This window comes from Puma concolor, chromosome A1 (genome assembly GCF_028749965.1).
Source record: "Puma concolor isolate L17-30 chromosome A1, mPumCon1.1.hap2, whole genome shotgun sequence".
NCBI lineage: Eukaryota > Metazoa > Chordata > Mammalia > Carnivora > Felidae > Puma > Puma concolor.
In genome coordinates, this window is record NC_141667.1 from 213,904,577 (window position 1) to 213,918,748 (window position 14,172).

General features: G+C 40.0%; 1 protein-coding gene across 5 annotated transcripts in view; it reads left to right on the plus strand.

Moving 5' to 3' along the window:
* The window catches only part of AKAP11 (A-kinase anchoring protein 11), a 50,779-nt gene that overhangs the window by 515 nt on the left and 36,092 nt on the right, over nucleotides 1-14,172 (plus strand). For 2 of the 5 annotated variants that reach the window (XM_086711461.1, XM_086711485.1), the window contains exons 1-2: nucleotides 11,622-11,749; nucleotides 13,207-13,316. In XM_086711461.1, coding sequence (XP_086567587.1) covers nucleotides 13,257-13,316 — 60 coding nt within the window. In that variant the 5' untranslated portion in view covers nucleotides 11,622-11,749; nucleotides 13,207-13,256. Of the gene's footprint in view, nucleotides 1-147; nucleotides 254-1,483; nucleotides 1,597-11,621; nucleotides 11,750-13,206; nucleotides 13,317-14,172 lie in introns of those variants that run through there. The other 3 variants (XM_086711470.1, XM_086711472.1, XM_086711479.1) reach the window with 3 other exon arrangements.

Genomic DNA, 14,172 nt, shown 5'->3' on the forward strand with positions numbered 1-14,172 from the left:
CTCGCGAGAGGCGCCGCACCCTCTCGCGAGAGTGAGTGGGAGGTGTGGGGATTAGGTGGTGTTGCGGACTGGAACTGCGGCGGCGGAAGCCGGGGGTGGGCAGGGCGGGGGCGGGCCCGCGGGGCGGGGAGGCGGGGAGGGGGGAGGGCCGGGGGCTGGTGCGGGAGGGGGCGCCCGCCTGCTCGGCGGCTCGCGCGACCTGTCGTTGCGGGCCGGTGAAATGCCTGTGAGCTGCGGAGGCTGCGGCCCCCAGGTGAGGCGGGTGCGGATCCGCCCGCAGCAAAAGCCGCGCGTTGGCCGGGGTGGCGGCGTGGTGCGGGGCCGCGGTGGATGGGGCGGCCCGGCTCGGGCGCCCCAGTCTCTCTGTCTGCAGTCCCTGCTCTGATTGCGGGGCTGCCCAGAGCTGCGCCTTCGCTCGGCGGTGGGAGGAGAGCGGGAGGACTGGGGCGGAGGGAGGAATCCCATGGCACCGGGCCTCGGGGGGAGGGGGCATCCTCGGGCTCGAGACGGGTCTTGTGGATCCGGAGCGTGGGGGCCCAGTTGCATGCAGCCCCTTTGAATGACAAGCTCAGTTTCCATCCCCAGAATGGTCTTCCCAGCCGGGTCTTTTCGGTGCGTAGCGGTGCGTGTGCTTAGTTTGTGTTCGTAGTGCGCGCACAGGAGCGTATACCGGAGGAGGAGGACGTTGCACTTTGTCCCCGAGCAGCATCCTTCACTGTCAGAACCTCCGAGCGTTGGAACCAGGCGCAACCCAAGTCTTGTGACAGAAACGGAAGGCGTCAAGCAGCTCCTCGGAGTGTTGATGTTTGGATTTGCTGTCACAATTTCTCCGAGGCTGTTTGTTGATGGTTTAAATGCTGGCCATCCATATTGCGAATGGTTTTGGTGTACTTTTATAATTCCAGGCACCTACCTCGCTTTACACAAAAATAGGTAGATGTGACCGAAGTATTAAAAAACGTTGGTAAAATGGCAGTGGCAGTAGAATCTAAACCACTACCGTGGTACAGCTTGGTAACAGTTCTGCTTTCCCTCTCCTCTAAAACCTTATTAAACTGGAAGTGGTTTAGGCTTAAGATGTTCAGGATGAGAAATACAGCTGACACATACCTGATGGTATTAGTGCAAACCAGAGTTAAAAATTTTGGTTCTCTTTTCAGCATCATAATTATTCAGTCCCTTGCAAAACATACAAGCTTTTCTTAGCTTCTTTCCACCTTGTTAGGGATGTTCCATTGATTCATAGTGATTTTTAAATGTCAGGGAAATGTATAGAAAATACAGAGTATTCAAAATATAAGGCACTCAGTAATGCAGAAGTGATTTTAATGTCTTGTTTATGATTTTAGAGTAAATGACAGCACAGTTCCCAGCACGATTAGTGTCAGTTAAAATGGTGCAATTTAACGCATCTTTTTAAACACCTAGTCCCCTTTTCAAGTATAACATGGTTTTTCTTACTTTCTTATGTTCTTTTTGGCAGAACTACCCAGGGTTGACCGGGAATTTCACTGTTGGTTGTGGCTGTAACAGCTCGGTTTATGAGAGATCAAAGAATGTAAGGCAGTCAGAAAAACGGATTCCCAGGCTGAACTGGTAACTAGTGATTAGTGTATATACCTAAGTAACTGCACTATTGCTGAGGGCCTACAGGTATACTCCTGGGCTAGTGATATTTCTCAGTTGTTGAGGATAGGGACCTCCTGAAGACCCTGAACCACAGTGAGAGCTTCTTTAACTTCTAAATTCCTGGGATAAATCTAGAATCTGAAGAATCTCCTTTACCTTTAGAGATTGGAAGAAGGATAGTACACTTATTTATTTATTTTTTTTAATTCCAGGAACATACTGTCTGGAAAAAGAAATCAGATCAAATCAGATGATACATTTTGGTCATTTTTAGGGAAATTTCCACTTGTAAATCGACAGTGGAGTTCTGTTCCATGCTTGGAGAAAATGTGAAAAACTTAATGGGCAAAAGAGACTGGTCTAGATTTTATTTTATTGTTTCATTTTTTTAAAACATTTATTATTGAGAGACAGAGAGAGACAGAGCATGAGCAAGGGAGGGGCCAAGAGACGGTGGGGGGGGGGGGGGGGACACAGGATCGGAAGCAGGCTCCAGGCTCTGAGCTGTCAGCACAGAGCCAGTCGCGGGGCTTGAACTCACAAACTGAGAGATCATGACCTGAGCCGAAGTCGGACGTTTAACCGATGGAGCCACCCAGGCGCCCAGAGACTGGTCTAGATTTTAAAAGACCTCCCATTCCTCTTGGCAAACTGGTTTTCAAGGACAGAAAAATAAATTTTTTTCCCTAGTCTTTATAACCTTTTGGTAAGGGTTTCAAGCTTTTAGGATGTAGATATTTGTTTTGTCTTGCCTTTGAAAAATAATTGAAGTAGTTTTGGGTAGGGTAATTATTTAGGCAAGCCAAATTTGTCCTTTTTCTGTCAAGTGGCCTGCATTTTACTAATAGAGTCAGTCATTTGGAGGGAATGAAAGTGGAACGAGTCCAGGAAGAAATCTACACTTAGCTGGGGCTTGACTTAAGGCTGTACCAACTGGTAAATTTGGGAAAGGAAAAAAAAATACTGTATCAGTTCAGAAGCAGACCAAACAGATTCAAATGCCTTCATGCTGCCACTCATCTTTGCATATGAAAGTTCATTTTATTGTTAAATACTTACTAGAGTAAAGATGTTTGAAATGAATAGATTAGAAACGGAACAGGTTAAAAGGAGAAAGGTTAACATTTTTGGCTTAATCTGAGGATGTTTCATGGGAAAAAGTAAGGTAAATAAATGGTGTGGTGGTCTGGAACAGATTGGATGGAACTAGAATGAAAGTGAGGCAAAATGGAAAGAGTTTGGGTTTTGGTGTCAGGCAAATCTGTTACTTAATATAGCTGAGTCTCTATTTCCTCATCCCTGATGGTGAGAGTCAAAATACCTCAAGGTTATTTTGAAGCTTATAGTAGCTGCTTAGTCAATGTTTTTCCTTTGACCTTTTTAATGGCTTGAGGGTTATTTGGCTGCAAGGGTCACAAACCCATTTGAATGAACTTAGTTAAAAAAGGCGTTTGTCAGGGGCGCCTGGGCGACTCAGTTGGTTAAGCTTCCAACTCTTCCTTTTGCCTCAGGTCCCAATCTCCTGGTTCCTGAGTTCCAGCCCTGTGTGGGGCTGTGCTCTGGCAGTGCGGATCCTGCTTGGGATTCTCTCTCTCCCTCTCTCTCTCTGCTCCTCCCCTACTGGCACTGTCTCTCTCAAATAAATAAATAAACAAAAAAGTATTTGTCAGCACATTTGGTGGGTTGCTTCTGAAGCCCATTGCATGAAGTCCAACTTAGGGTCCTGGGAACTAGAAAATCTTCAGACAGTTACTCTTCCAGTTTTTCTCTGGGAACACATGGTCTTCTGTGTCTGCTCCTCTGTTCTTTGGCACTCTGGACGCTATTATGTCTTTTGAAGCAATTCCTTTTCGATTGGCTCTCTTTAAGGCTCTTGGTTTCTGCTTCCCCCTGACTTTGGCTTGCATGAAACTTTGGTTTGCTGTGGTGCCAACACCAGACTCACTTTGCTTTTGTAGCATGAGTCTCAACGAGTATCTGAATCTCTTAATTCTGAATTTCTAGAAGGATAATCCTGTGGGTCGAGTATGCACTCGTAGTCCAGTTGGCTGAGGACCGGCGAAGAGGAGAATGGGTAAATGGATGAGGAGGAGACTTAGGTGCGTCTCACAGTTTGTACTTTCTTAGACTGAGTACCGCAAGTTCTCGAATAAAGAGGGGATGGACAGGGAGGAATGACAGGAACCTCTGGTGTCCATTAACATCCTGCAGTTGGCATTTTCCCCTCTAGTACTTCATTGAACTCGCTCCCAGTAACGGTCTCTTTCAGGATGGATTCTTCTAGGTTTCTGAATGAAGGCAAATTATGTAAATGCTTCGTGCCTCAGTCTCTCTATATGTAAGATGGGTATATTAACAGCAACTTCTGTTGTGAGAAATGTGAGTTCTGTTCAACAGCAATTAAGCAGTACCTCACGGGCACAGTGTAAGGATGTAGTATGATTACTACTAAGTGCATTCTGTGTGGCAGGTGCCACGATATGGACTCCTGCAGCATTCAGAGATGAAAGGAGTGTCATTTCTACCCTCAGGAGTTTAGTATAAGCTTAATGCTGACCACTCTAGACATAAAACTGTCTCTTGACTCCAGTGACACTAAATTTTTCTAAATCTCTACCTTGCCTCCTTTTCAAACTGCCACTTGTTTGTGGTTCTTTGTTTACCTGCCCGGCAACCTTTTATCATGGTTGCCCCCTAAGATTCTTTCTTGATCTTCTCTGTGCTTTCCCAGTCTCTAGGATCAGTTTTCAAGCTCTGTATATATAGATGACTCCTGGAGTAACATCACTAGTTCTGACCTCCCCAACTAAATGTATATATTTTAGGTGACTTTGGATATTACGTTGACATAAACACTGTCTTCCGGTTACCCTGTAATTGGCAAAGGCTCCACTTTTCTTCCACATCCCCAAGCTTGAAACCTTAAAATTATCTTTCACGTTCTTTTTTTTGTAATGCCTTATATATCCTATTGGTTAATAGGTTCTGCACAGGCTTTTAGAATGCCTCGTTACGTGCCAAGCACTGGGCCATTTGCAAAGCAGATCCATTCACTCATTTCTGCTACTGGTGGGTTAGGGTGGAGCTTTATCACTATTTGCAAGAGCTACATAAATGTCTTTTCAGCAGTACAACTCTTTGAGTCATGGCAGAATAGATGTCACTGATAAAGAGAAATGTTTTCCTAGGTTAAAATTCTGAACCTATTTTTTGTTAAAGTAATCTTGTAGATGGGGGTTATGTACAAGATTAAGAATATTGCTTCAACTTCTAAGCTGTGTATTCACACTGAAAGCACAGCCTGAAGATTTTAGTTTTTTTTTAGCTGTATTTATTGTTGGTGTGCAGGAAATTAGAGAAGCAAATATCTTAATAGATAATCATTTAGGTCAAACACAAATTAGGTCTTTTTGTATGATTGATTATTGTTTTGAAAGGAAAAACAAAATAGTAACTGATAGCCGTGGTATTTTTAGATATTATAAGCTAAACAGCAAGTCTGTTCCTAAGAAAGAAGCAAACGTTTGAATTCCCACTATATCAATTCCTGCTATATCAGGTACTGTTTTTACATATATTATGTAATTGCACTCTTAGAGAATCTTGTGAAGATTAGCCTTAGCTTCCTGATTTTTGCAGAAAGGAGAGATACTTCACCCTAATGCCACTGTTGGCCTGTCAGGTGTTATTGTTTTGTTTTTAATGGTTGCTCTGGGGTTTACAAGATAACTTTAACTTATCAGTATCACTTTTTGTATACTGAAGGAACAGCATTTTTCTAACTCCAGCCTGCCACACTCTGTTTTATTTTGTAATGCATTTTACTTGTGTGTGTTGTAAACCCCATTCATACATTGTTATCACTTTTAGTTTAAATAGTTTTTTTTTTAAGGGATTAAACAAAAAGAAAATAGCTCTGAAAAAGCTTTTATATTACCCTCATATTTACCCTTTCAGGCATTCTAAACTTGTTGTTTAGATTCAGACTTCTATCTGGTATTGTTTTTTGTTTTTTGCCCATAGAATTTCTTTTAACCTTTATTCTACTGATGGTTGGCGGGTGGTGAGTTCTCACAGCTTTTTTTTTTTTTTTTTTTTTTTTAGCTCAAATAAACTTATTTTGCCTTAATTTTTAAAAGATACTTTCTGTGGGTATAGATATCTCAGTTGTCACATTTTTTTAGATGTTGCTCGGGTTTTATTTATGGCTCCGCATAGTTTCTGACAAGAAGTCTGCTATCTTTCTTTGTTCCTCTTTATGTAATACATACTTTTCTCTCTGGTTGCTTTTAAGAATTCTCTATCCCTAGTTTTCAGAAACTGGGTTATGATGTACCTTGGTGTGGTTTGCTTTATGTTCATTTTTCTTAGGATTCGTCGATCTCTCTTGTATCTGTCAGTTTATGGTTTTCATCAACTTTTGGAAATTCTGAGCCATTTTATCTTCATAGATTACTCCTTCCCCCACCTTTTTGGGGATTCCAGTTACTCACCTTTCACAGTGAGTCACTGATGCTGCCTTGTTTGTTTTTAGGCTTCTCTCTGTGCTTCAGTTTTGATTGCTTCTTTTGCTATGTCTTAAAGTTCACTTTCTGTTGCAGTGTTTAATCTGCTGTTGATTGCACCCAGTATGGTTTTATTTTTAACTCTAGAGGTTTGGTTTGGGTCTCTTATATTTTCTGTTCTCTCCTTACGATCATGTTTTCCTCTTCCCTTTTGAGTATATGGAACATGCTCGTAGTATAATTTTGACATCTTTTCTGTTCATTCCATTTGTCATTTCTGGGTCTGCACTACTTGCCTTGTTTCCTCCTGCTTAGGGGTCATATATTTCACCTCCACGGGTAATTTTTGACTGTGTGCTGGCCGTTCAGGTTTATGCTATTGCTTGCTCGATTTTGTTGTGTGTGTGTGTGGTTTTTTTTTCAGTTTTGTTGTATTTTTTAAGTGTTGGGTTTAGTTGGGGTTCATGGTTAGGTTGTTTGGAATCTGTCGGATTGTTTTGAGGCTTGCTTTTGAGCTTTGTTAGTGCGCCTGCAGAAAAGCCTCACTGTAGTGCTCCCTTAGTCCCCCAGCTAAGGTAAATTCCGTCTGAGGAGCCCATCCATTGCCTGATATATTACACAGCTTTTTTTCCACTCCGGTTGGTGGGGGTGCAGATTATTCCAAGCCCTGTCTGGCTCCAGGTATTGTTTGGCCTGCTGCTCTTTGGTGGTTATTTCCCCAACTTCTGACACTTGGCATAGATCAGTATTTGACCAAGGTCCCTAGAAGAACCCATCTGCAACTCTCTGATGCTCTCAGTCTTTGTGAGCTCTCTCTCCAGTGCTGTACCCTGAGCGTTCTAGCCACCTTGGCCTTCCCAGACTCTCATCTCTGCCTCTGCAACTTGCTGAGACCATCGGAACACTTGGCTTTCTCCTGTCTGTGCTGTGACCTGAAAGTAGCCAGCGGCCAGTGTTTCCCTTCTTTCGGCAGTCATAGGCTTGGGTTACCTGTTGCCTAATGTTTGAAAACTAATGTTTCACGTATTTTGCCCCGCTTTGTTGTATTTATATTTAACAGAATATTAATTTTAACACTTGGCCATTTGGAATTTGGCCAACATGTGTTTTTGGAGCATTTACTGTGTTATCAAACATTGTAAAATTAGAAATTATTGGAAGCTGATAATGATTCATTAAATGTAGAAGTACCCATTGAAACATTTGAAGGTATACTTGCCTCTTCAAAGACTTTTTATTTATTCAGCAGATGTTTGATTTGCCTTCTGTGTTAGAATATAAATACAATAAAACATTTTTGTCCTCCAGAAATTCACAAAAGGAAGGAAGCAGGAAAAAAATGGACTGGGACAACCCACCTTGGGAGAGCACAGAGGTGGTGGCTACTGTTTGGGCAAGGAGGGACTTGGTAAGATGAGCCAAGTCTTCCTCAAGGAGGGAGGTCCTTCAACTGATGCATGAAGAGTAAATGGCAGTTTAGCCGATGGAAGAGAGGGTAGGTTTGAGGGAAGCTTAGGAGGGTGACAGGTCAGGATTTGGTGACTGACTAGATGTGGTAGTCTATAGGGATTGAGGGAAAAGCCAGTTTCCAGCTTAGCCTGCTGGCTCAGTTGGTTTACTGGCTCTATGGAGAGAAATTGTTTAGAGAGAAAGTTTTATTCAGTTTTTGGACGTACCAATTTTGGAGTAACTGGGATATTTAGTTAGAAGTATTGAATAGAAAATTGGACCCAAGGAACTGAAACACAGGTACAGGAGTTGAACTGGAGACAGACATTAGGGACTTATTTGCACAGTTAAAATCAGAGGTAGAGATTGAATATCCTTGGAAAACTAGGTAGACTGAATACCACAAAGGACAAGGATGAAGGTTAGAAATATTAGTGTTTGAGTAACAAGTTGTGAAAAAATTTAGAGAAGGAGACTAATGTAGTACCTAGAGAGAGAGAAGTGTTCTCATTCAGAAATCACAGAGGGTACTTGTTAAAGGTATAGATTTCAGGATTCCATGTAGACCTCCTGAATCTGGATCTCCCGGGGTGGAACGGGTTAGAAATAAGCTGATCCACACCTGTACTGAAGTTTGAGAACCAGTGCCATAGGAAGAGAGTCAAGATGGGACGAGAGTGTTGATAGAAGACAAGGAGGGGGTTTCAGAGACTCCTTGGCTTGGTTAACTCATGCTATAAAAAGGTCAGGAAATAGATGATGCCAACTTGAAAATTTCTTAGGCCAGAGGAGAGGAGGAAAGACGTGGGAAGTACTTATTTTCTGATTATAAAAGAGCTTCTGTACATCCAGAAGAATAAAACCGGCATAATTGCATCTACTTAGGTAAAAAAACAATGTTTGTACCCATCTAGCACATGTTCTCTTTTATGTCGCATATACAAATAACACACGTGCAGTTATACAGATTTTACCCAAAAATGGGATACTGTGAACATGTGGAAACTTATTTTACTTAACAGTGTATCATCTTCCCATATTATAGGTATGTGACATTTCATAACATTAAAAAAAGTCCCAGTTGTCATGAATGACCACTATCAAGAGTTTAGTCTATATCCATTATGGTATTTCCGAGGCCTGTACAAATATACACACAGAGTTGGCACATGTAATTTTTTTTTTAATGACAAGTAAAGAGCGTACTGTTTACACTGTTCTGCAATTTGCTTTTCCCCTTAATATTTTGTGGTAATGCTGTCACATCAGTGTGTATTCATCTAATTCCAACAGCTGGTAAAAATCAGTCAGATGAATGCAGTATAATTTATTTGAATTGATGGGCTTCTAGATTATTTTTAGTTTTTTTTTTGTTTTAGTGACTATTCTTTCACATATATATTTATGAATTTTGTGCAAGTGTATATGTAGGATAAATTTTAAGAAGGGGAATCACAGGATCCTAAGATAAGTGTAATTTATTCAAAGTGCCCCATATGTGTGTTTTCTGTATTCTTCATAATTGTTTTCCAATGCTTTCATCTGTTTGTATTCTGTGATATTTCTTAAGATTCCCTCGGTGTTCCGATGTCTTTAGCAATATCCATTCTGCCTTTTGGTTGCTTCTGAGAGGATTTTGATTATTTCATGATATTGTCTTTATATCCTGTGTCCTCAGTGAGCTGTAGCAGCTTACTTTTCAGTTGTCTGCCCTGTCTGTCTGTACTTTTCTTCTCTCTGATCTGCTTTCAAAAAATGATCTGGATCACTAATTTCTTTGTAGAGAAACACACTTAGTTATTCCCTGTTTAGGACTCTTATTTATTTACCTGTGATAGGGCACAAATCAAAAAAGCATTCAGTGAAAAGTTTATCATCATAACACAAAGGTGTTTAGGGGAAAACATTGTAGTTTTGCTCCTCTTGTGAAATCTGGCTAAAACTGCATTCCCTCGAATTATATAAGGTGGTGAAGAAACGGTGCTCTGTTGCTTTTTCCCCCCATCTGTCTTCACATCATTTCCAAAGATACATTTTTTTTTTCTTTGCTTTACCAGAGGTATGAGTCACACTGTCTCACGTTGGATTCACTTGGATAGGCTGTTGCAAAGATTATTCTCTGATAGGTTTTTCCCTTAGTGAGATAATATTTTACTCATGTGTTACGTTAAACACAAAGAGATGGAGTAGGGTTCAGAAAATGAGTGAAGATGGGGCGCCTGGGTGGCGCAGTCGATTAAGCGTCCGACTTCAGCCAGGTCACGATCTCGCAGTCCGTGAGTTCGAGCCCCGCGTCAGGCTCTGGGCTGATGGCTCGGAGCCTGGAGCCTGTTTCCGATTCTGTGTCTCCCTCTCTCTCTGCCCCTCCCCCGTTCATGCTCTGTCTCTCTCTGTCCCAAAAATAAATAAACGTTTAAAAAAAAAAAATGAGTGAAGATACAGAACTAAATATGGTTTCTTTTTTATTAATATAAATTCTGAGGTAGTGGTCTGAAAATAGATTATATGGGTTTTGGGTGACATGATTATATTTGTCTGGGCTTTTTTTTTTTTTATTTTTTGTCTTTAGTGTATTTTTACTTTTTTATTTTATGTTTTTAATGTTCCTTCATAGGTCTGTTAAATACTGGATTCTATTTGCTTTAGTACTGCACTGTGAAGAGTGTTCTGCCCCAGTCTGCCATTCAGGAGTATTGTAGGTAGAGCACTGGGGTAATTAGAGGTGTCAAATCCGGGATGTTGTCTCAGAGCACCCTGGCCTCCCCCAACCTCCTTGTCAGGGGCCTGGCATGTCACAGCACCTTCCGGTAAGCGGCTCATCTAGATAACCAGTCACCCTCTTTCCTGAGTGTGTAATCTTTGCTCATTATTGACTTTGGTTAGCAGCTGCAAAGGTGATTGCTTTTTCCCATCTCTTTCCCCAACTCCGCCCTTTCAGGAGTCAGAGAAGGGGAACATGCCTTGTGCGCTGTTCCTCTGTCTTTCAGTGTTGTAGTTATTTAGGAAGAGATGTGTTCTTTTTACACTTTTGTTTTTAATGTTTATTTTTGAGAGAGAGAGCGGCAGAGAGGGAGACAGAAAATCCAGAGCAGGCTCTGAGCTGTCAGCAGAGTCTGACGTGGGGCTTGAACCCATGAACTGGGGGATCATGACCTGAGCCGAAGTCAGACGCTCAACCAACTGAGCCATCCAGGCACCCCCTTCGGTGTTATTTTTAACATGATTGCATCAACAGGGAATGCATCTCAGTTACTCAGTCACTCTCCTGTCTGGCATCTAGAGTGCTGCTTATTTCTCTCCAGTATAAAGTGTGTTTGAATACCTTTTCAGACCTTAATACTGGTGTTTGAACACCTTTTCAAACATTTATACTGGTTAAGACCTGGGGTGCTAGAGTTTGAAGGTTTGGATGTGAATCTCAGCTTTCCTGCTTCCTGTGTGGGCCTGCACGAGTTGCTTAACTCATCCTTGCCTCAGTTTTTCTCATTGTAAAACTGGAGTAGTGCTACTGTACCAGTCCTAAGGATTAAATGAGATCTTCATGTAAATCTCTTAGTAAAGCACTTGGAGCCTTAGAAGCTCTCGCTAGGACCCTAGACGCTCTAGGATCATTGTTTTCTTTGATGAGTTCCCAAAAGTAGAATTGTTGTATCATAGCACAGGAATATTTTCAGAGTTTAGATTTGCATTACACTTTTGCCCACCAGAAAGATGCTAGTTGACTCAGGCGCTGTGTTTGAGAATTTTCCTTTTCTGGAAACCTTGTGTTGGCCTTTGTATTTTGTATGGCACTTAAGGCAAGTCCCTTTGCCTCTGAGGGTTTCTGGCAGTTGAAGAGAACTCTATGGGTAAAGAGGAGTAAAAAGGATTATTGTCTTGCCTTGGCCACATAAACTTTTATGTTTATATCTCGTTTTGAGAATTTGACCCCCTTGATCATTTTGGCCTGTAAGTAAATATTTTAATTTTTCTTTTAGCTATTATTTATAGTTTCCAAAATGCCTCCTATAAATTATTTTCCATTTCATTCTTACAATAAACTTCTCCAGTAAGTAAGTTGATATGTATATTGAGGAAACAGATCCAAAGATACTTCAATTTACCTGGAGGAAACAAAGCTAATGCGAGGAAGAACAAGGACACAAATGGTACTCTTCTGAGTCCTGGTATGTTGCTCTTTATCTTGTACTGTTGAGACCTCCCTTGCCTTTCTCACAGTCCTACTTCAATTCTAGTCATTAATCACATTTTATTATTAAAGAGACCACTAGGATTTATCCTAGTTCAGAATAGAATAGCATCATAATTCTTTATTAGAAATTAGAACCTAGAAGCACCTGGGTGGCTAAGTTGGTTAAGCGTGGGATTTTGGCTCAGATCATGATCTCCTGGTTTGTGGGTTCGAGTCCCGGATTGGGAGATTCTCTTTCTCCCTCTCTCTCTACCCCTCCCCCACTTGCGCACCCTCTCTCTCTAAATAAATACACTTAAAAAAAATTAGAATCTATGCGCATGCATACAGACTTTGGTTTTATCTCTACGGTGAAAGAGTATAAAATTAGAACTCCACTGAAATTTAGGGTTTTTTTTTTTTTGCAGTTCTGATGGAAACTAGTTGATGTTTGATTTTGCGTATAAATCTTTTCGTAGTGTAAACTTACATTAATCGGATGCCTTGAAAACCTCAACTAGGTTAATTCTTGGTAAGGCCAGTTTGGTTGAAACTAACCATTTCTTAAATCTTTATTGATTCAAATTTTTTAGTTATTTAATGATTTATAATTCACTTCCTATTCTCATTCTTTACTATAATAAAATGTTTTTCTTCCAGCGCTCTGAACCCAAGGGCCATATTGCTTTATTCTCCCCTGTATCCATAGCATCGAGTCCAAGTAGATTTTAAATGAACAAGGTACTGTGGTCAGATGTGAATTTTGAATGGTTAATGCCCAAGTTGATTTAAACTCTCAAAGGTACTGCCTTAAAACATTGATAAAAAGTTTAAGTCCTTTAGTTTCAGAGTTTCTTCCAAGAGGGGTGTGTGTGTGCACATATGTGTGTGTATGTGTATACACGTGTACATGTGTTGTAAGTACTCTTAATCATTTAACTTGGATTTTTTTTTAACTCTAGTCATTGGTATGCTGTTAAGATGGCTAAATAAGGAATTTGTTATTGTTTATGTGATTTTATTTTACACAGATTTCATATTCTCATTTGTATATTATCAAATATTTCTACCCAAGAAATAAGGTGTAAAAAACATTCACACATTCACGGTTGCTGTAGGGTTAGAGTGACTTTTGGGAGACAAGAAGGCTCGGATTTTTTTGTAATCTTCACTATTTTAGATTTTAAAAGGTTTTCTAAACACTTCTTATTAAGACTTTCAAGTATTTTCTTATTTGTAAAAACACAAAAATAAAAAAACAAAAAAAACTCACAAAGGCAGTGAGATTGAATAAATAAGGGTAAACTACTTTATAATAATTGTTTATGTCTCAGAATTTTTGTTTTATGTTTTAATTTTTTTAAATGACTGAATTTAAAGACCTTATTTTAGGACAAAATGCTTGCCTGAATCACTGAAATCAGTAGTTTTCTTTTCATGTGTTTTCTTTAGGTGTTTTATGGACTAATTCTTCATTGATTACACAGAAAAGCAATATAGTTATGGCAGCCATCCAGACTTCAAGAAACAGTCACGTGAAGACTAGAGCATCTGTCAGAAAAGTAAGTTCACTGTGTTAGATTTCTTTTAGTGATAGTTTTAATAAAAATGTTGATCATTTTTTAAAATCTCGTTAAGCAGCTGTATGATATTCTTATTTTTAAACGAATCTCAATATTGTAATTAGTAATATTAAAATCTTGCAGAATTGGCATATATGAAAATAGTGTTATGAGGTAATGGAGACAGTCAACTTTATTTCCCAGAGATTGCAATGCCTCCCCATTTCTTCTCAACAGATAGTTTTCTGTTTTTTATTTTCTCAAGATCTTCCATCTTTTAGCAATGTAAACATCAGCTATAAGTTTTCTTACGTACCTTTACCTTTGCCCCAAAATATTACCATTTACTCATTCATTCAGCAAATGTAAATTTGAGTGTTTATTATATTCCAGGCGCTGTGCTAGGTATTGGATAATCAGTAGTGAGCAAAATAAATATGATTCCTGATCCTTTGTTTGTAGTTGGTGGAAGAACCTTCCTTTTTCCTCTTAAGACAGTTTGGTTACTCTTCCATTTCTTGACCTTTTTTTCCCCTAACATTTTATTATGAAAAATTTCAAGCATAAAGAAGAGTTAAATTCATAGCACACCTACACATAAACTTTCATACGAATCAACCATATTCAACAGTTGTTAATAAAGTAAACATTGAACAATGTCAGAGTTAGGAGCATCAACCCCTGTGCAGTCAGAAATCATGTACAAATGTTGGTTCCCCAGAAACTTAACCACTAACAGCCTACTCTTGATGTGAAGCCTTAACAATAACTTAAACAGTTGATTGACCCATATTTTGTATATGTATTATATTCTGTGTTCTTAAAGTAAATTCTAGAGAAAAGGAAATATTAAGAA